Raw genomic sequence first — 22,946 nt, forward strand, 5'->3', positions numbered from 1 at the left:
ATCATAGCATAAACACTACACACGCATGCACGTTGCTCTCGGTTGGACCCTTCGGTTGAGTTTTGGTGTGATGCGGATTGTGGCTGGCCTAGGGCCCTTAGCCATGGTTCAAATCATTCCTTGGGATGTTGGTAAGAGTCTCTGGTCGGTGGTTCACGCCCCAATGGCCGGTAGTCTCGAAAACAACACAAGTTACCCGGGTGTGCAGCTGCTGGAAATTTACAGCAAGTTGCTGTGTTGTTTAGAAGGCTCGTTCGAGTTCTTGGTTGGCTTTTAGCCCATGGCCTTGGACTGGACAGTGCCTCATTGAGTTAGGAAGGTCATGTTTTTGACCGTTCGTCATTTGGATCATTTTTGAGGTCGTACGAGAATTTACGGTGCGATGTGCCAAATTGACTCTCGAAAGAGCGTTTCGTGTTTTGGCCTCCATTCCACCTAGATTTCGACCCTATCATTTTAGGAGCATCATTTCACGATTTTTCAGCGTATTTTAATCATGACTATACGTCGGTTCGGTGTCGGTTCAGGTTGGCTCGGAGTCATGATTAAATGCGAAGTCATTAGGCGTCATAGTCGCATCTTTTGAACGTAAATTTCATAGTTGGTCAAGTTTAAGCTATTGCATATTTTTCATGGCACAGTTAGGTTGCAGCGAGCCTGGGGACGATCCAATCCAATCCAGTTGGTAAAATTACATGATTTTTCATTACGTCAGTTAATTATATTACGTGCATTAAACAGAAAATGATTATTTTTGAGATTTATGCGATATGGCTTGTGGTTCATTCACTATGTGGGAGTGTTATTTTATACGGTCGCCAGTGACCGATCAGTTCAGTATGGTACCACCCGGTCGCCAGTGACCGGCCAGCTCAGTTCAGTTTCAGCCTCCCCGGTAGTCAGTTACCGATCAGTTCAGCTTAGTGCAGTGGCCATAGGCGTAAAACATAATCTCGACAGAAAATTTTATCAGTTATTTCAGTACAGGCTCCAAGGAGCAAACATTTTTTTTGTGATTATCAGTTCAGTTATGCACGTATTATAATTGCTCAGTACAGAGTATTTTCAGCATGCCTCATGACATGATATTTTATCCCATGCATATTTTACTCCAAATTTTTACTCGTCACCTGCGATATATGCATGCTGAGTCTTTAGGCTCACTAGACTTGATTGTTGTAGGTACTGTTGAGGCCAGGGCCGAGGGCGGGGACCAGTGAGCTAGCTTGGGTCGGCAGTAGTGGCACCCGAGGACCTCAGAGCAGCAGTCGTTATTTTTTTCCGCAAACATTTTATCAGTCGTTGGATATTTTTAAATTGTGATTTTTGGCAAACTTTATTTTCTTCCGCTGCAATATTTTGAAATATTGAACCTGATTCACCAGTGATTTTATGAATGAGGTCATTTAAGTTCTTTTAAAAAGAAAATTTTTAATTTTCTGCAAATTTTCAAGCAAGGAGTTTTAGGGCCTTTTTCAAGTTAAGCTAAAAACTTCATTTCACTAAATTTTTGTTGGCTTAGAAACTTAAAAAAAAACTTGATTTTGATAATAACAAAACTTGTTATTGTGTTTCTAACATATTTACTTATGTATGAAGTTGTTAACTCAATATGAAAACTAAAACTCGAATTTAGTTAAACTGAAAATATGGCGAGTTTAAGTGTTTTGATGCTATTTCACACATCATTGATGTAAATGACCAGTAGCCAAAACTACAGAACAGAAAACTCAATTTAGAACATGTCGTATTTCACGTAAGTTGGACTAAATTGAATGTTATCTAGGCAAACTAATGACAGTAAAGCTCATCAGTTTGGCTTATCAGCAAGGATCAATTGGACATGAACGATTTTGGTATTTTGGTCAGCCTGATCAGCTCAATTATCCAAATGGAATTATTTGTATGTGTTACGAAACTAAGAAAATGATCTACAAATCATCTTAACACGTCAAAGTTTGAATCAGTGTTTAAGATGTTGATAAATGACAATGAACATACTAGTTCTGCACATGCTAAAATCAACAAAATTGATTTCAGCAGACCTCATCAGTTTAATTCAGTCTAGTTGACGGCATACTTCAAAATCAGTTAGGCTCATTGCTAACTACTTTTCAGCATACCTCATCAGTTTAATTCAGTCTAGTTGACGGCATACTTCAAAATCAGTTAGGCTCCTGAAAAGTAGTTAGCAAGGAGCAAATGATCGTTTCAATATTAGAAATAGTACAGAAATTTTCTAAACGGTCATTTTCTTGTTTCAAACGTTAATATAATTGTCGGATATTATAAATACAACATTTTGAAGATCAAATACAAGCTTTGAAAATGTGATTCAAAGCATGGACAACGTATATGAAGAAATTAACTAAAATAAGAGCAAACCAAATTGTGATGATACATTTAAGACATATATACACTCTTAATATCCCCTAACAAATACATGAGAGTTGATGTTCAAAATTTAATCGAGTGAATTTTCACAAACCCATTAGAGATTGTGATTATAATCTTGTCATAAGAAACATTAAACATTGTGCGAATCGTGAGGACACGGTCTACAATCGAGAGTGTGCTAGTAGTTTTAATTAGGTAAGAGATAAGTCCTAAGCTGAATAAGTTTGTACGAGAAGCTGTATAAATCAACGTTTTCCAATGGATCCTTTCCGCGGGGAACAATGGATGACATAGAAGTTGTTAATCTCCTAACATCTATAAACTAATTCGTGTCTATTTATTTATTGCATTTATTTACTTTCTATTGTTTTTAAGATACAATATTGAAACTTTTTATGTGTTTTTCAAATATTAAAATATTGTATATCAAATGTTTGATAAAAATGTTTCAACCAAAAACATTTTTTTACACATTTAACTTGTATATATTTCAAATAATTTACCAAAATTTTTAATTGGATTCTATGAAAGATTATTTTGAATGTCTTTTGTTTGATTTGAAAACTAAACTCGATTTGATTTATCAATGTTCAATATTTCAATAATCGAGCTATTGTAACATAATAATTATCTCAATCGGTCTATCATTTTTAGTTTTTTTAAAAAACTCATATGACCAGTTGTAATAATTAATTATTTATTATCTTTCATTAATATGTTTGAAAAAATGCAAGTTATTACTTAAAAACATGTTACACTTATTAGAATTTATTTTAAATTAACCATTATAGATGAATACATTTAAAAATATTATTTATTGTAATTTTTAAACAAATAAGTAGATATCTTGTGAGACAGTTTCACTGATTTTTATTCACGAAAAGAGTCGATTTACAATAAAAATTAATGTTTTTATCATAAAAATAAAATTTTTTCATTAAAGATCCAAATAAAATATTAATCTCATAAAATTGATACATAAAACCATTTCACGTGAGTTATCGTATAAACAAAAAGATTAATATACGACTTGATATAATTACAATATAATTTAATTAAATCAAATGAAAATATGAAAAGCACCCACTTGCAACCCTAGTTGGTGGGGGGTTGTGAGAATTCATTTCATATTAAATAGCCAACTCGTTGTGTCGGATTTAATTAATATATTTTTAAAGAGCCATAACATAAAAAAATATTTTAATAAAATTATATAATATGTTGGTTGATTTAAAAAACACCAAAATATTTTATTTTAATTAAATTAATATCAAAATATAATTTTCGCTAATTAAATTCAAATTTAAAAATAGCTTGGATCAAATTACGGTCACCAAAGCTCGTGCCAGTTTCATTAAATTCCTCTGCAAAGATAGCGTGACAGTAAAATAAAACCCAGCCAGCTCTTTGCATTAATTATAATCTCATCTCAACCGTTCCTTTATCTCATCTCGACCGTCCAAAAAAAATAGGATAAATACATTACTTACACAAATTCTACAAGACAACCACTCGCTAAATCTTTTAATGCGCCTCGCTCCATTTAATGCTCCTCCATCCGAAGCTTCAGACGCCATCATTGATTGCCAGCCGTCCACGTGTCCCCATCCTCACCGTCTGCTCAGCCTCTCCGGCGAGAGCAGAGCCTCGGGATCGCCGCTCCTCAGCCGGCTCGGGGAGGAGGATCTCATGAACATCGGGCTCGCGAAGGACTTGCTCCGACGCGAGGATCCCAGCCGGACGCTGGACTCGGATGGGGGGAATAATCCGCCGATGCTTCGCCGGCGGAAGAATGGGGATTTCATGCCTCTGTAGTAGCGGAACGAGAAAACCCTAGGTTTTGCGAGTGAGGTGAAGGGGGAAGGACGCTTGCTCCAGAAGCCTCGCCGGTATCGCCAGGGGGAGGCTGTTACTGGCTCTAGGATTAATCTTTCGGATCCCAGGTTTCTTTCGAAGCCGAATGAGTATGATCGTTTGAGCAAGAAGTCGCGGCGGTTGAGCCTGTCTTCGGATTGATGATTGCTCCGCAGAGGAGAAGGTTCCTGCGTGATTTCTTCCATCATTGCAGCTTCTGTTTCGATTGCGGTTTCGGTTAGCGGTTCGAGCATTGTGCTCTCGAGTATCAGGTCGTCTAAGCTCGGTCTAATCCTAGCTGCCATTAATGGCGTAAACGGAGACTCCTGACGGAGTATTCCTGCGCGGCAGAGGGGGCAATTCGCATGCGAGCGGAGCCATATGTCTATACAGTCGACGTGGAAGGCATGCGAGCAAATGGGAAGTGTGCGAACGTAATCGTTCTCGTCGAACTCAATCAAGCACACCGCGCAATCGTGGAATCCGCTTTTGCGCATGTAAGCGGAGAGAGGAATGGTTTTGATGATCGCTTCGTCGAGTCCGTAAGGCGAGAGGACATGGAAGGCGTCCGTGGGGTCGAAGGAGTAAGGCTGCGACTCGATATCTCCGGCGGAAGATGACGGGACGTACCGCCGGCGATGGCGGCGCCAGCGCCTGTAGCGGCGGTAGTTGTGGAGGAAGTGGCGGGAGAGGAGGCGAGAGTATGTTATAATGAAGAATGCCGTCGCGATGATGACGACCATGGCAATCAGCGGCGGACTGAAGTCAACCGGCAGTTTTGAGGACGGCGGGGAGGATGATTCTTTAGGAGAGATACTCGAAGGCGGCGGTTCGGGACGCTGTGGACGTCGATCGAAGGCGGAGTGGTGGTGGTGGGGTGACGGCGCGGGTGCTATACGGTGGCGGAGCATGGCGGAGGTATTCTGAATGTGGAAGCTGCGCTAGCTGCGGTTGTCGACTGAGTGATTTTGTTTTCAGTAGAAAGTTTTGGGTTTGGTTGGCCTTCGACACGTCATTTTGCTGAATTGAATGCCACCACCACACTTGTTTCTACGATCTCTATATTTTTATAATTATTTTTTATTTTATTAATTAATATTTATTTCAATCTGTTTTTATTATAATTTATATAAATTTATAATATATGTTTATACCAATCATGCTTTGTTTATTTATTTATTTATACAATTTTTCATCAAAACATTTGATGACTGATTTGATAGAGAATATGTGTAAAGTGGTGACAAATTATACATTTTATTTTCTTCTTAAGTTTATATAATTAAATACTCGTGGTGCAACATAACTCTATTTGAAGTCAGGATTTGAATTTGATTTTTTTGAGGGTTGTCAACCTTCTATCACAAATCGGAGGAGACCTAGTTTCCGGCCACCCTCAGTATTCCGTTCTGAGAAGTACTGGTCCGATTTTGGAAGGGTGACGAGCTGAGACTTCAATGCATGGACGTATCAAAAGCCAAGGGGGCACTTGCATTAATTAAGTTCTTGTAAGAAACGAGTTCTTTGAGTTAGAAAACATGTGTCGTCAAATATACTTGAGAGCTATGCTTTTAAGTTCGATAATCTCAAACGGGAACAAAACAATGTTTGAGCAAGCTCTAACAAGTAAGCATGGTATCTATAACTCGTTTGCATCCCTAAAAGCACGTATGTTACCCATTATGTGTCTGAAATAAACTAGCTGTTCTCTGCAATCTTTCTACAAAACTTAATCTATCAGATTTATGATTTTATAGGGATATAATATTTTTTGCACTAAATGCGCGAAATTACTTTTTGTTCCAGAAAAATATTAGTTAAAGCAAGAAAAAAGGTGGTGGTTTTACGCTATCTTGGCACTGGAAAATTTGGCTGGGTACGGTTTCGTTCATGCTACTCACATGAATAATGTGTTACTTTACTCATTTAACATATGATACATGTACTCAATGGATAAATCATGATCACTCATTCATTTATACATCGTGATTGAATGAGTGACCATGATACATCAGTCAACATAGGTATCATTTGTTGAGTGGATGAATACAGTACTCATGTAAACAGCATCAACCAAACCAAAACCAACCTATTGGATGCTGTTGTTGCATAGGAAGAGTAAGACCATTATGATTTCGTTTTGAGTCTCTTTACTATGGGAAAGGGTTGACCTAAGGGATAAAAGAGAAAATCTAGTCTAAATATATGTTACTATACATTTAATTAAAAATATGACTATAGATTTATAATAAACTATCTTTAATTGGTTGACATGACCACTTCGTTATTAAAAATTTACAATTTATTTCATATATATTTAAAATAAAAAATTACTCCAATTAAGAAAGTCAGAGTCAACCCAATTTTTAATTGGTAAAAAATTTATTTATGACTAATTAATTAATTATTTTTAACCCAACCACTACTCATACGAAATAAAAGTAGCTCAAAATACTTGTGTGTTCCCTTTCTGAAAAGATATTCACAATCCATATGGGCCAAGACCCAATATCAAGTAATGGGCCGACGCCCAATATCAAGTAATGGGCCTTTATGTACAGCGCACTAAAAAAAAAAAAAACGAGGGCGTAGGGATTTACATCGGTCAACACCAGCCACACATATCAATCAATCGGAGCGGCGAAAATGTTTCCGGGATTGTTCATACGAAAGCCGGACAAGGCGGCGGCGATGAAGCAGCTGAAGAGCCACGTGGCGATGTTCGGGGTTTGGGTCGCCCTCATTCGCGTCACTCCTTACGTTCTACACTACTTCTCCGATCAGAAGGAAGAACTGACGCTCGAACTCTAGCTTTTCCGAGGTACCTAAGTTAATGCGATAGATTTTTTTTGTTAAATTACGCAGAATTTTATTGTTCTTTTGATGAATACTGGCTGAGATCCGAATTTAGTGTCTACTGTACTGAAGTAGGATTCGAAATATCTATGTTTTGGTTCATATATTGTTTTTGTTTTTCGGCGATTTAGTTGCCTTCGATCTTCAAAACCTTAGATTTAAACTTGTCTGGTGTTAATTGAAAGTATGAGCTACACGTGTGCTATTGCAACTGAAAAGTAAACTGATCTAGTGACACTTTGAACAGCTAAAAGTATGTATAGATCGATTACTTTCAGAGGTGCAACGATGATGAACTTTAATCGAGAAATTTGATAGTTTACGGAGACAAAATTTCTCTATTATTTGCACCTAAATTTTACAGATTACTTGAAAAGTAGTGGATACATCAATTCATTCACGTATGAGCTTCTATTTTGTTGGTGATGGTACTAAACTTTTGTTAACGTAAGGCGACTAGCGTAGGCTCCATTTGCTGATGTACAAACTTCATCAGTCATTACCCCGAAGACACATTAAAACACTGTATTGACTGTATACAAAAAATTAAAATTTTATGCCTAATTTTAATGAAGAATCAAGTTTTGCCCCGGTCTCCCCATGAATATTGTGTCTTCCTCCGAGTGCGAGCTATACTTTTACAGTGTGCTGTGTATCGAGGTTTATAACCTACAATTTCTTGTCAATACATTATTAAATGGATCAGTTTGCTTGTAAGTTATTGTGCACGTAAGATGGCATGAACCTCAGTAAATATGAAATCATGTGTGAGCTGTAGCGAATTCGTGAAAATCTTAAACCCCACCCCCACCCCTGTGTCGCAAAAATCTTGTCAAGTTAGGACATTCCATTTCTCGACCGCTAAGGTAAATGTTGACCCAAGTCATTTTAAAGGCCTTGTTAGTTTCATGGAAAATGCTGGAAAGTGAGGGTAAGCGGGAAAAGAATGAGTAAACACAATTTTAATGGAAAAGTATTTCATTACCTAGTGTTTGATTTTTTTTTGTTTTTTTCCCATTCTCTTGTCAAAAACCAAAAAAAAGAAGAAGATATTATTGCGAAATGGGAACTTATTAAGCATTGAACCTGACCCATTTATCCTATTTTCCAGATCGGTGTAGCGTGTAGGTATCTAATATTTTTCTGTACTACTTTGTTTGATGAAATAAACATAGCAAGATTTTATATTAGGTTCCGGATTCCTCGTAACCACCGAGTTTACTGATTTTTACCATCTTGTCTAGTCTTCATGCATTTGATGTGAATGAGCACGCTGGAACAGGGATCCAAGAGTTGTGAGTAGTAGTTTCCTTGCGTTTTCCAAAATCCCTTAGCTTTCGAACCCTACGGCAACGAGATAGCTCAGCAGGTATTTTAGATATAGAATTGCAGTTCGATTTTATTTTCAAGTTTTCAGGATTTTAGTGATGTTTCTGTAGGTTTATGGACCTCATTAGAGTCATTACCATTTTGCACGACATTTTCATTCTAGTGGAATATTGGCTGTCTTTGAAATAAAAATTCGCTGCAATTTTTATCTGTTTTCTCTGAAATAAAAAAAAATGCCTGGAATTTTGGAAATATATACAGTTTAATGTGAAGTGACGATTTAGTATATTTCAATCCACAAAAAAAGAATGTGGAAAATTGTTGCTTGTGAATATTTGAAAATTTCTTATTCGAATGGGAGGTTCTAAATTCTGGCCAACCTCTTATTTAAACAAGAATTTGCATTAAGAAAATTGTGTTTATTAATACATTTATAAGAAAATTGTTTAAAAAATAATAATATTGCAAAATTTAAAAAATTCTAAAACTATTGATCTAAATTAATTTATCTTAGAATTGAAAGGAACTAGAATGTAAAAAGTTTCTAATACTTATTGCACGACAAATTTCTTAGCAATCAATACTGCAAGAAAAAATCACAAAAAAATTACTACGTAATCATAGCACCACTATTTATCTATATTTAGGCTTTTTTTTTGTTGTACTCAACTTCTCGTCATAGTTATAAACTTATCGGTAGGGATGTAATTGAGTCGAGCCGAGCCAAACTCTTGAATGTTTGAGCTTGGCTTGTTTATAATCGAGCCGAGCTCGAGTTTTTTTTAACAAATATATTCATGGCTCACGAGCTTATTCAAGCTTTTATCGAACCTAAACGAGCTCAATAAATATGAATTGTATATTTAAATATTCATTAAATTCATTAAAAGATAAATTATACATTTAGAAAAAAATATAATATTCTTATTAAAATTTGTCAATTTATTATAATAAATAAATTTAATAGATTTTTTTATATACTTCATAATTAATGTGTTAAATCAATAAATTAAATATCAAAATTATTATTTTTCATCTAAGATATTATTTATGAATTTACTAACGAACATGTTCACGAGCTAACGAGCCGAATATTGTAGAGCTTGAACTTGGTTCGTTTATCTTAACGAACTCATTAAACGAGTTTTTATCGAATCGAGCTTCGAATAGCTCACGAACGGTTTGATTCATTTACATCCCTACTTATCGGTAATTGTGTCAATATTAAAAATACTTCCCAATTTTCGTATTATATTTTATCAATATAGTAAATGTAATTACGATCATTAATATTTAGTGAGTAAATGTTAAACACAATATTTATATTGTTAATTTTGTAACGATTAATTATTCTGGAAAATTTATTTCACCCCATGAAAAAATGTCTAGCTCCTTTTTTAATCATTTGTGTCTCTTGAAAGTTGAATTATTTTATTACTAGGCACTATTTGGTTCGAAGCATGAGATAATACATGATGTACAATATGTAGATGATAAATACATGATAATTGAATATGAATTTTATCAAGCACGTTTGCTACATAAACCGTAGCTACGGGCATCCGTTTGTTGTGGTGTACTAATTCTAAGATTACCTATTATTTTTGATTTCGTGCGGGTATGGACACTGCGGCGTTCACGCGATATGCAGGTGGCTATGTTATTGTTGGAAATGCGACGGTTCCTAGCAAGCATGGACCCACTGCTGCACGCAAATTTTTGCAATATTTCAAAGGGAAAATATTTTTTTTTGGTTCCTTAATTTATTTTATTTTGAGTTTTGATTTATTAAGTATTCAAAGTTCGATTTTGGTGCAATAACTTTGATAATTTTTGTTTTTAATTCTAATTCGTAAAGTTACTGACACGACACAAAAAAATGCTGATGTGACGTCAAAAAAAGCTGACATGACGTCGACAATTGCTGACGTTCCAGAAAATGTCATATCAACAATTGGACCAAATAACAAGAAATTAAAAGTTACACAAAAACTCATGTGAGACGATCTCACGGATCAATTTTGTGAGACGAATATTCTATTTGGGTCATATCTAAAAAAATATTATTTTTTATGTTAAAAGTATTGATTTTTACGGTAAATATGAGTATGATTGACTCGTCTCACCAATAAAGATCCGTGATATCGTCTCACAAGAGATCTACTCTAAAAGTTAACACATTAAGATCAAAATTTGACAAATTAATAAACTAAAACCAAAATGAGAAAAGTTAATCGACAAAAAATGTGATGAAAACCTCAACAAATTTTCTCTAACACAATGATTTGAACTTATGGTGATAATAATTATTCGAACAGCGATATAATACATAAAAAAAAAAAGAACGTAACAACAGAACCAAGGAAGGAAAGTAACAGCAACAGAACCAGGAAACAAGAAGACCCTGAAATGCAGTGACAACATTATTAATCTCGAGAATCAAATAAAAAAGCGCCAATACACCATAACAAAAGGGCAGTGAGAAAGAAGGCGAGTTGCAGGTTATATATGGCGGCGGAGGCACAACAGCAACAGAGAAAGGGTTCACCCTGAATCGGTGTTGGTGTTGGTCCCGCGTACAGTAATTTAAGATAATAAATATGAAAATAAAGAATAAATTGGACACCGAGATTTACGTAAAAAACCCCTAAAATTATTAGGGTAAAAACCGCGGGCAAGATGAAAAGAATTTCACTATAATATTTTACGGTGTACAACCACTCACTGTGTTTCTATAGAGAACATATATTCTCTTAATACAGGAGAACAAACACCTCACAAATATTATAGAACTAAGCACTCAAATGCTATAGGATGAGAGAAAACTCGAAGAAGGAATAATTTCAGAATGAGGAGGAGCTATATTTATAAAACCCCTTGTCCGTGTGAAGACACGTATAAAACGCGTCGTCTGAAAATTTGTCGTCAAATATGTCAACCCACGTTTTATAAACGTTTTGCCACCAACCATAATAAATATAGTCCGCCCAATTTCTTTGACAAATCACTTCCCAACATTTCTCTCACTTGAAGATTTGATTGATAATCAAACACATCTTCACACATCTTTTCAACAATTTAGTAGACTAGACAAAATAATCCCGTCTTAATAAAAAAATCTCAAAAAATCTTTTCTGATGTGGAAGATTAGTTTACGCTGCAACCACAGAGCATACTCAGAATTTTAAGAAATTTTAAACCAAGGATCTGATACAACTAATCTAGCACGATACCGCTCCACATAGTTATTGTCATCACGCTTGATCTTATAGACTCATCTGTTTCCAATGGCTTTCCTCCGTCGTGGTAGTGTAACAAGATCTCAAGTTTTATTTCTGTCTAATGCCTCCAACTCTTCTTGCATTGATATCATCCACAATGATACATCCGAACTTTGAGTAGCATCGTGGAAACTCGATGACTCATCATCCTCTGATCATAGACAATATGCAATATTGCATTCAGTGACATAATCTGAAAGCCAACCTGGTGGTCTTCTGTCTCGTGTTGACTGTCTCACATTGGAAACCTCAGACTTAGCATGTTCTTGTTATTCGTACTCTGGTACTGCTTCGCAAGAATTTTGATCTTCGTTCGTCATATTTTCCAATTGAAATATATTAGTTTCTGAATTCAGTGTGCCTTTGTATCCATTTACTTTATCTTCCTCGAAGATAACATCTCTGCTGATGACAAGCTTGTGAACAGTAGGATCCACAAAGGAAACCCCTTTACTCCATCAGCATAACCCAAGAAGATACATTTTCTGAATTTCGAATCCAACTTTGATCTTTCTTGCTCATTGTACAGAACGTACACATGACTTCCAAATGTATGTAAATGAGAATAATCTGTCGGCTTCCCAGTTCACATCTCCATCAGAGTCTTTAGATCAATCGCCACTGAAGGAGAATGATTGATAATATAACAAGCAGTTTTGACTGCTTCTGCCCAAAATGACTTGTCTAGTCCCGCAGTCCTCAACATAGCTCTTGTTCTGTCCAACAAGATTCTAGGGATGCAAGTTTACCGAGATAGAAGTAACATAAAGATTTGGCTTTCGCAGAAAAATTATTTGAAAAAAGTCTTGTAACGCTTCAACATGCAAGATAGCAAGCCAATATCGACCCCTCTTCCTGTTAACTTCAAGTCATCCTCCGAGATGTGCCCTAGCAGTGAAGCAGAGATGATGAAGATGTCTCGAGTATCATATGCATCAGCAGTGGGAAGTTTGATGTTCGCTATGATCTGCACAAGACCAGAACATTGCTCAAGCAGTGGGAGCAGTTAGTCGGTATATGGCAAATCCTGGACGAGAGCATTGGATCACTGTCAAGAGGATCCTTAGATACATTAAAGGTACCTAAAATGCTGCATTATGTTACAAAGGATCAGATTTTACACTCAGGGGCTATGTCGATTCAGATTATGCAGGTGATCCTGATAAGGGGAAATTTACTACTGGTTATGTGTTTACACTTACAAGGGGAGCTGTAAGCTGGGTTTCAAAACTGCGGACAATTGTGGCGTTATCTACAACAGAAGCAGAATACATGACATCTACTCAAGCTTGCAAGGAGGCAATATGGATTAAAAGAGTATGCTCAGAAAGAAGATATTGACTTCAATGAGATATTTTCTCCCATGGTTCGGCTTACAACAGTCAGAGTAGTTCTGGCATTATGTGCGGTGTTTGACCTACATCTAGAATAGCCAGATGTGAAAACGAAATTTCTTCATGAAGATCTTGAAGAAGAAATCAATATGCTTTAGCCAGAAAGTTTTGCGCAAAAAAGCAAAGAGAACTTGGTTTGCAGGTTGAACAAATATTTGTTCGGTTTCAAACAGGCGCCGAGATGTTGGTACAAGAGATTTGATTTCTATATATGAGCCTTGGATACCACAAACTGAGTGCAGACCCTTGTACATATTTCAAGAGGTTTGGTGATGATTATATCATTTTGCTGTTGTATGTGGACGACATATTGGTAGCAGGCCCAAACAAAGATCAGATCCAAGGATTGAAGTCACAGTTGGCTAGGGAATTTGATATAAAGGACTTGAGACCAGCAAACACGTGGTATCAATCAATCTCCAAGCGGGAGAAATGTCGGCAAGTGATTTGTCAAAGAAAGTGGGCAGAATATATTTATTAGGGTTGGTGACAAAAACGTTTATAAAACGTGGGTTGGCATATTTGACGAGGAATTTTCAGACGACGCGTTTTATACGCGTCTTCACACGGACAAGGGGTTCTATAAATAGAGCCCCCCTCATTCTGAAATCATCTATTCTTCGAGTTTTCTCTCATCCTATAGCATTTGAGTGCTTAGTTCTATAATATTTGTGAGGTGTTTGTTCTCCTGTATTAAGAGAGTGTGTGTTCTATTTGGAAATACAGTGAGTGTTTGTACACCGTATAGTGAAATTCTTTTCATCTTGCCCGTGATTTTTACCCGAAAAATTTTAGTTGTTTTCCACGTAAATCTCGCGAATCAAATTAAGCCACAACAAAGCGCCAATATACCATAACAACTCAAGGGCAGTGAGAAAGAAGGCGAGTTGCATGTTATTTATGGCGGCGGAGGCACAACAGCAACAGAGAAAGGGTTCACCCTGAAACGGTGTTGGGAGTGTGAGTTGTTCCTGAAGCGAAAGAGGCGACAATATGGCTGATGGTTAAAATCGTAATAGGTGCGCGAGGCTCGACCAGTGAAGAAGGACTATGCTAAGATTAGAGACACAAGAAAATAATAATGGGGGCATCCATTAATGTTTATTGCTGAAATTTGAGCGAAGCAAGTTTTAATTTAGATCAGAGTGATGAATATTGTTTGTGCATGTATATGAGAGCTATACATAGCTTCATAATTTGCGAAAGAAAAAATTGATAAGATGTGGGGTTAAAAGGTAACCAATTCGCTCGGTCAACAATTTTCGTCACATAACACTTCGACAAAATATGATTAAAAGTAAAAAAATTAAAATTAATGCACTAAAATCAAAGTTAAAATACTAAGTAATTTTTTTCCTTTGTTTTTTTAATGGATGGGGTTTGTTACGTTGATATTTTTTAATGGATAACTCGAGGCAATAATAACATTAATAATGTCAATCTATTGGGAAACTATATTTTTCATAGCAAGTGTTCACCGAATCCATCATTCCATTTTTTGATTTTTCAAAAAATGAACGTGTGTATACACGTTTAGTTTTAAAATTCAAATCAATCTTTTTGAAAGCTCCATCTCCTCTACCCCTCTATCTCCACCTCATTGCAATCATTGATGTCCAATTAAAGAGTAAAGAAAGAAAAATCAATTTTTTAAACATAAAATTTCTAAGCAACTATTTATTCTCGATTTATTTGCGCAAGAAATGGCAAGTTATTGGTCATGGTTTAAATTCAATTTCTCCTAGGGATGACAATGGTGCGGGTTCGACTGACCTATTCACGACATGCATGGTCGACGCATGTAATTTGTATTGACTTTCATCTCAATTATTCCTCAACTTCTAATTATGTTTCTTTAGAAATTAACATGGTGAACTAGTTGAAGTATTAAAACAACCAATATTTGGTTTGTAAAAAAAAAATAAGTGGAGGATTTCGGGGAAAAATACCACAGAATGAAGAGGGCCATAATGGTGGGTACCCAAAAATGTCGGATAGGGATCGGGAAGCCGGATTTGCTATCGGGTTCGATGGGTACCCGATCCGAACTATCGGAATTTGAAAAACCCAATCCAACCAAACGTCCACCCTTACTAATAAACGTGCATGCAAGATAATAGAGTTAGTCATTTGTCGACAGAGTGAGAGAGGCAATATGTTAAAATGGTGCCATCTTTGCACTTTGACAGAAACATTTGCACAGAAAAGAAAAAAGCAATGACAACTATGTAGCAATGTGGACAAGTACTCATTCATCAAATCTAAAATAACTTCCATATGCTACAAAACATGTGCAATCAACAAATTTCTTGAACAAGAAATTCATCCCTCTTGGAAACTCAGTAGACAAATCCAAATGTCAATGTAATATATACTAACATACACCTCTATAAAGTGATCCCAACATTCTGCCACAAATCTTTCGTTTATACCACAATTTTTCTTTGTCGAATTAACTTCCTTTCTTCATGCTTAAGCATCCACCATAAGCCATTTTTCTCATTAGAGCCTCACCCTTACAAAGATACATCATTGAAGCTCCAACTGATCTCAAATCATGATAAAGAGATAAAAAGGGTGGAAAAATCTACAAAAATTCTTTCAAAACTTCCATGATTAGTTTGAACAAGAGTTTGATAAGTAAATTTCGAGTTATCGGTACATATACCAATGAAATATGTTCAAGGGTCGATCGGAACCTGTGTTAGCCTAGCTTTGAGAATTGGCCAGACAATCTTATCTTTGTCGTCTCTTCTCTTCATGTCTTTAGGAGTTGGGTTTTATAGCTTTACAGCCTTCTGGTAAATTCTCTGACATCCCATCTAAGATTATGATACATGCAGTAAGTAATAATCGAAGGTAAATTTCTGTTATTTATTCATAGTGCTACTGCGGGACAAAATCCATCAACACGTCCTGTATTTCAACATTGAACTGCATTTTGGCACACAACAGCAATTATAGTTGCAGTTAATTCTGGCCCCATGATGAATAATATATCATAAACTTGCGTTGATCATTCAATATAAAAGAAACAAAGCTTTTTGAGGTATGAAAAAATCATAATGAAATGCATGAAAGCCTTGAAGTCATCATGTTTTATGCATACATCAAAATAGAACAAATCAAAATTTTAGTAGGTCGTTGGGGAAGTGGTTTTATTACCTCTGTTAAACTGAATGGTAAAGGCCAGAGGCCTTCTATATGCTGCATAAGATGCTTCAGTGATTAGTAACATACTTTTCCATTGTCCCGTTCTCATCTTGCAGCTTCTTGGTAATTGTCATGGGCTTGGCCATACCATGGAGCTTTACTTTGGCGCTACTGGATGGATATTCAATCCTGGCTAAGTGCCCAATACAACAGTCAAGAGTATTGTTAGTCATCATTCTCGGCGACTTGGTAATTCCTTAACCTCTAAGTTTGATGCAAGAATAAGATATTTTAGTTGTTTTGAGTAACAAAGTTAATCCACATTCATAGGTTTTATCAATGCTTGTGTTAGCGGCAGCAAGTTCAACAGCCAGCATAGTTGATCTTTTACTCAAAGCTGGTGCCTCGTTTTGTCCTCCAAGGCTATGCACAAGATACCAAATTTCTTCTGCAACAGCTTTCTTCTCGTGGATTCTTTCGCTAATTTCATGTCTGTCCAATCTTTGGTTACTCCCCTCGTTGTGATCCTCATTTTGTTCAATCATGTTAAAATGAGTATTCACAAGAGCTATTAATCAAAATTGTCCTATATATTTCTGAGGAACCATCATCACCTGATTAATTTTCCCTTGGCTGCCTAAAGTAGAGAAACGTATATGAGGAAGCAACAAGAGGGCAGAAAAGCAAATAAAAATGAGTATTCCATAGCCGTACAAAAGGCTTTTTACAGCAGATGTAGCAAAGATTAAATCATCCTCAGCTTCAGGTAAAGAAGATGAGCAAGGGATTCTAGACTTTGCACCCCGTGAAAACACTAATATTAGTGGAATCGGTACAATCAAAAGTAGCATGTAAATAAAATGAGCACAACTGAGAGTTTCATATATATATATATACACATATATGTCATTTTTTTATTAATAACTAAAGAACATGTCAAAATGACACAATGAAAAGGTGTAAGCTACGATTCTAGCATCTCAATGGCTATTGAAGCTCGAGAATGAACTTCATATAATATGCTTGTGATATGAAATTTGTACCTAAAAATACATTTAGCTCAAACTTGCTCCTTTTTTTGTTTTACTGTTATAGCAACACCAATAAAAAGTTGCTACTACTGGCAACTTCTCCTATGACGTTTGCTGCCCGAGCATTTCATTTCTCAGCTTACAGGCCATCGTGTCATTTCCTATTTTCATATACCCATCAATGAATGCACCATATATCTCTGAATCAGGTTCGAACCCTTTCACAGCCATCTCTGCCTGAAGCCTCAAAGCCTCATCCATCATTCCCGCCTGACAAGTTGCCCTTATCAACCGCACATAATTCTCATCCTCTAGAACAACTCCATGTTTGTTTCCTAGCAACCTCAAAAACGTCATTGCTGTAGAAACTCTATACTTGTCACAAAGCGTTCTGACAATTCCATTAACAGTTAAGTTCTCTGGAATAAAACCTTTCCTACACATATCCTTGTACAACAACATGGCAGAATCAACATCTCCTGTTTTACAATACCCATTTATAAGATGCTCAAAAGTTGTACATGTACTCTCAGTACCATTTGTCACCATTTCCCTGTATATTTCCTCAGCCTTCCCTACCTCTCCAAGCCGACAATATCCTCCAATAATTGTATTGTATACCACAGCATCACACTTTATGCATTTATTCTCCATCTCCTTCCTTACCTTCATTGCATCCTCCATGTTTCCATCTTCACTATACACTGCCATTAACATTGAATATCCATACGCATTGGGCACACAACCACAACTCTCCATTTCCTGCCACACCTCCACCACCTTCTCAAGCAGCCCTTCTCTGTAAAATCCAACCATAACAACATTAAATGTGGCTGCATTCGGTACAACACTCTTCCCATTACACCCTTTTCCACCCACATCATCATCGAGACCAAAAATATCCTTATACAAATCGTACATCGGAAAACAACCTCGACCTTTTGAGACAAATTCAATCAAAGAATTACAAGTACTAGTTCTCAATAACAAATTCTTGGACCTCAGCATTTTATAGATCTCAATAGCTGCATCAATCTTCTTAGCATCTATACAAGCCTTGACTAACAAATCGAAAACAAAAGGCGCCGAATCGCAAACTCTGTAAGTTTTTATCAGAGCCTCAAAAAGGGCAACTGGGGTTGAATATTCTTGGTGATGAGCTTCAGAAAACACAATCATTGACGATTTCATCAGAGCTTGAGCCTGGGATTTAAGCCGGGAGCGAGAAAGGATGTGGATAACAGTAGAATAAGAAAACAGAGTGTGGGAGCAGAGGGAGTGATTGCGAGTGAAATTAAAGAACCCTAATGAAAGGTGGGGAGTGTTCCGAAGTTGGAGGACTATTTCCGAGAACTGAGCAGCCGTGAGGCGGCAGTTTTTCCCACCTAGCAGAGACCGGAGATTGGACCACCGGGATTTTGAGCGATGGTGTTTCAGGATCGAAATAGCAGCTAACACAATATCTTCAGAATTTGATAATGATCCTGACGAACAAGATGAGATCTTTTTGGTAAATTGTGAAGAAAACGGGACGAATTTACACGAAGCCGCTTCAAAGAACGCCATTTATGCCTTTCAGTAATATCATCAAACAGATCGATTGCCTCTTCACTGAAGACGAACCACACTGCTGACACCAAAAATATATTACCAACAACTGCACTTAAATAACATGTATGTACGTATATCTTCTACAAATCAAATTTATATCAACGTTCTTCTACACATTCAGGGGTTCAAACTAACAGAGAACTATGATTTGACTTCGTACTCAAGAAAATTAACAGAACAAGACCGAAGTAACAGTACTCAAGCGGGCCCAAATTGTAGAAAATCATCCCCCAATGAACCGAGAAATCAAAATCATTTATTCGGGTTTGATTCCAAAATCAAAATGGGAACCCAGACCGAACCCGTATGGACCGAACCATAATTTAATCTTAAATATTCATAAAAGGATAGAAGTCGTTCGTGTCTGGTCGGAAATAATAAGGATCAGTTTAAGCTCAAATTGTTTATTTTAATTTCACTTTTAATTGAATTCAGAACCATCCATCATAAAATGATACAGGTAATTAGTGTATGGTCGGAAATCGCGGATGTGTCTGGTGTCACGTCACTCCAGACACCAAATCAAGAAGATTATACATATATATTTTTTTTTAAATCGAATGCATATTTTAAATATTTTCAAAAGTATATATTCAATCGCTACTAAAGAATTAGAACAAGGGAATTTTAAAACGATGAAGCACTAAAGAACAGAGAGAGAAATGATTGAGTAGTGTAAAAATGGATTAAAGAATCGTACTCATGTTGGTTATTCTTCTCAAAGTAGAAAGTCATTTGTCTAAAGGGGGTTTCTTGGTGTTCTTCGTACTCATCTAATTAATTATTTGATGCCTTCTGTGCTAACATTTTTTGACCATATGAGTAAGGTTCGTGGCAATCTTGTTTAGAAAGACAGAGTTGTTAAAGTTGAATGATAGTCCAAAATGCAGATTTCTAAATTTTTTTGCTCCGAGGAAAAATTATATAATCGGTTCGGTAAGTTGTATGTAGAGTCAGAATTTTTGGTTCTAAGAGCACCCATAATAATGCCCATTTAACACTTATCTCCATTGTGAGTGGGCATTATAGAGCAACGCCCCCTCTCAAATTTTTTTTTTTTAGTGTCTGGCGCGTGCAGAAAACACGTGGGGCAGCCCCATTACGAATGTTCTAATGTAATAATCTTTTGATGAGTTGGTAGCCAGACACTTTGATGAGTTGGTAGGTGTTATAACACTCATCCATTGCGAGTGCTCTAATATAATAATCTTTTTTCAAAGTACGTTTGACGTCACATCAATATTCTAACAAAATTCATGTTAAAAATGCAAAGAAATAGTCCATTTACTGCACTAAAATCAAATTTTGATTAACTAGAGGATCAAAACTCTATTAAAATTTGTTGAATTTTGACTATGGGATCGATTTCAAGTGATTGTGGAATATTACTTAGGGCTCAATTGCTATTGTTTAGCTTTGACATATATCGAGTCATCAATCTAGGCTCATTTTCTATGTAAAGAAATTCTTTTTTTTTCTTCCCTACTCTTAGTCAAGAATAAGTTCCAATAATGTGACGCTAAAGCATTAAGAATTTAAGATATTTAATCCATAAAAAATAAATGTGGGGTCTAATCAAAATATTCTACCATAATTATTTTGACATATATCCATTTGGATAAATGCTAAATTGATTTTATATTGAAAAGACAAATATTATTGTAATCTATTTTATATTTTTTTATATTTAATATACTCTATTTTATGTATAATTTTTGTTTACTTATATATATATATATATATATATATATATATATATATATATATATATAGTTTTGATATGCTGCTAATCTACCGTGCTCACTTCTGTGTCCATCAATGAGGTGAGACTTCAACATACAATTTGGATATATTTCATCACATTTAATAGATGAATGTCACATATCAGTGGGCACATAAATAGGCATGGTGAGTAGACAACATATAAAAATTATATATATATACACACACATATATCAAAGGTTCAAGTTGTCATATTCTTGTATTCTTCAAAGAAGTTCTTATCAAAACCCACATTATATCCAAACCCAAGGAACTCTTGGTGTGTATCAACCATACATATAATAGGAATTAAACTTTGAGTAATTTTAATTTAATACATCATATAAAGTGAGAAAAATTCTCATTCTAATGTGCCTTATGCTCCACTTTAATTAATTCAAGATGAACAATTGTTTACAACTACACAACCATCTCTTCAATTCTAAGTATAAATCCTACATTGCTTCAACTTCAAGCTAATAACAACCTTAATTTTCATTATTATCCATAGTTATCCAATATTCATCTTCAATTAAACTCCAAACCAACAATTTTTTAGCCATCATGTATTATAAAAGCATACACCATATCTCCCATTTTTCATGAAATCGAATATTTGGTTAAATTTATTTTAAATAATTTATAAATTCTTATATATATTTTATAAGAGGAATTTATAAGTTGTGAAAATAAAATAAAAGTCAAATATATGTTGCATTATAATAACTTTTTTTAAATAAAAAATTATATATATAAAAAAATATTTGATACCATGGAATATAGTATTTGTCCCTTAAAAAAGGGCAAAAAGATCAAATAATTATAAATTTGCATGCCACCCCCACAAATTCTATTCCTATACTCTCCGATTTTCCATCACCATGAGATACAATGAAATCTCCCACTTCAGCCACCCGCAGCACAACCTGAAGTTCGAGTACAGCGAGTCGCCGTTCAAGTGCGACGGCTGCAACGAAGTCGGCATCGGCTCTCGTTACAAGTGCGCCGCGGCCGCATGTAACTTCGACCTCCACACCCACTGCGCCATCTTTTCTCCTTCCATTTCCCACCCTTTCTACACCAAGTGCTCGTTCCAGTTCCTCTCCCGCCCGCCGGGGACGGTGGCACGTTACTGCAACGCATGCGAGAAGGACCTGTCGGGGTTCGTGTACCACTGCAAGTCTTGTGGGTTCGATCTCCATCCCTGCTGTGCTAAGCTTCCTATGGTGCTCGACGACGGTGAGATCAAGCTGTATTTGTATAGGAAAGTCTCCTCACCGTGCCACAGGTACAGGTTTTGAATATATATAATTGCCATAGTTTTGAAAAATCTAACGCACTCTACTGTTTGAGACATTCAACTTTTAAAATTCGAGTCGGACCCCAGAAACCTGAATCAGTGGAGATGTGTATGAGCAGGTGTGGGAGAAAGGGGAGGAGCTGGAGCTATAGATCTTCATGCAAGAAGTACAATCTCCATGTTGCGTGCGTAAAAGAAATGCTGGTAGATAGCTGGCACGAGATCTACACCGGGGCGTGCCGCGGTGGCGCATGGGGGACCAAATACTCCGGAGGCTGTGGGAAACTGGAAACGAGGATTCCGAGCCTGAAAGATACATTGGAGACTCATAATCACAGGAAGAAGAGCAGAGGGAAGGCGGAGAAATGCTGCGAGGTGGCAGCGTTGGCTCTGCAGTTCGTTATCTCCGCCGTGTTAGGGGATCCCACCACCCTCATTGCTGGGGTCGTGGCCTCCTTGATGTCCAAGTGAAACCAAGATTATGTCTCAAATGCGTTCATAAAATATTTCTATAGTTTATTAATCAAAAGAATATTCTCCATTATAGATAATTTATGTGATTTTTTTTGAAAAAATAAATTATATGCGTATTATTTAAATATCAATTTTACCAAGTATTAAATTATTTTTAGTTGAATCTATTTTAATATAATTCATCGTAAAAACAAAGATAAATATTATTATATTTTTTAAAATATGTTTGAATTGTATATAAAATTGAAATTTTTAATATTTAGTAATATAAGTAAATTAAAGTCAGTACATTAGATAACAAATAAAATTAAGTAATTGTGAGTAATATTGGAGCCAAAGAAATGAGATATGTTAGAAATATATTATGTGAGATTTTATTTAATAAATAAATAGCTTTAAATAGATAAATGCATACAAGTTTTCATGGTAATGACTCAATTTAATTATTCAATTTATTATTGAGGTCGAATTTAATTATAAAGCTAAACTCGCTATACATTCCAAA

General features: G+C 35.9%; 5 protein-coding genes across 8 annotated transcripts; 3 read left to right on the plus strand and 2 right to left on the minus strand.

Moving 5' to 3' along the window:
- Positions 1-3,732: 3,732 nt before the first annotated feature.
- On the minus strand, positions 3,733-5,421 carry LOC142554143 (RING-H2 finger protein ATL65-like). The gene has a single exon (XM_075664800.1). The coding sequence runs from the start codon at positions 5,160-5,162 to the stop codon at positions 4,008-4,010; it is 1,155 nt and encodes a 384-aa protein (XP_075520915.1). The 5' UTR covers positions 5,163-5,421; the 3' UTR covers positions 3,733-4,007.
- Positions 5,422-6,822: 1,401 nt separating this feature from the next.
- Positions 6,823-7,071, plus strand: LOC142552552 (mitochondrial import receptor subunit TOM6 homolog). The gene has a single exon (XM_075662236.1). It carries the CDS (start codon positions 6,898-6,900, stop codon positions 7,060-7,062), a length of 165 nt encoding a protein of 54 aa, XP_075518351.1. The 5' UTR covers positions 6,823-6,897; the 3' UTR covers positions 7,063-7,071.
- Positions 7,072-15,649: 8,578 nt separating this feature from the next.
- Positions 15,650-16,947, plus strand: LOC142554145 (CASP-like protein 5C3). The gene is made up of 3 exons (XM_075664806.1): positions 15,650-15,912; positions 16,381-16,513; positions 16,595-16,947. Exons 1-3 carry the CDS (start codon positions 15,782-15,784, stop codon positions 16,787-16,789), a joined length of 459 nt encoding a protein of 152 aa, XP_075520921.1. The 5' UTR covers positions 15,650-15,781; the 3' UTR covers positions 16,790-16,947.
- LOC142554144 (uncharacterized) lies at positions 16,327-19,261 on the minus strand. Of its 4 annotated transcripts, XM_075664805.1 has the most exons (3): positions 17,308-19,261; positions 16,879-16,901; positions 16,692-16,791 (listed from the first exon to the last, which is right to left on the minus strand). In XM_075664805.1, exon 1 carries the CDS (start codon positions 18,859-18,861, stop codon positions 17,398-17,400), a length of 1,464 nt encoding a protein of 487 aa, XP_075520920.1. In that variant the 5' UTR covers positions 18,862-19,261; the 3' UTR covers positions 16,692-16,791; positions 16,879-16,901; positions 17,308-17,397. The 4 variants fall into 4 exon arrangements, with proteins under 4 accessions (XP_075520916.1, XP_075520918.1, XP_075520919.1 ...); XM_075664801.1 differs by lacking the exons at positions 16,692-16,791; positions 16,879-16,901 and adding an exon at positions 16,327-16,453; XM_075664803.1 differs by lacking the exons at positions 16,692-16,791; positions 16,879-16,901 and adding an exon at positions 16,330-16,457.
- A 2,252-nt stretch (positions 19,262-21,513) lies between these two features.
- Positions 21,514-22,534, plus strand: LOC142552554 (protein VACUOLELESS GAMETOPHYTES-like). Its single transcript, XM_075662237.1, has 2 exons — positions 21,514-21,955; positions 22,087-22,534. Exons 1-2 carry the CDS (start codon positions 21,549-21,551, stop codon positions 22,436-22,438), a joined length of 759 nt encoding a protein of 252 aa, XP_075518352.1. The 5' UTR covers positions 21,514-21,548; the 3' UTR covers positions 22,439-22,534.
- Positions 22,535-22,946: the final 412 nt, after the last annotated feature.

This window comes from Primulina tabacum, chromosome 8, assembly GCF_025594145.1.
Source record: "Primulina tabacum isolate GXHZ01 chromosome 8, ASM2559414v2, whole genome shotgun sequence".
NCBI lineage: Eukaryota > Viridiplantae > Streptophyta > Magnoliopsida > Lamiales > Gesneriaceae > Primulina > Primulina tabacum.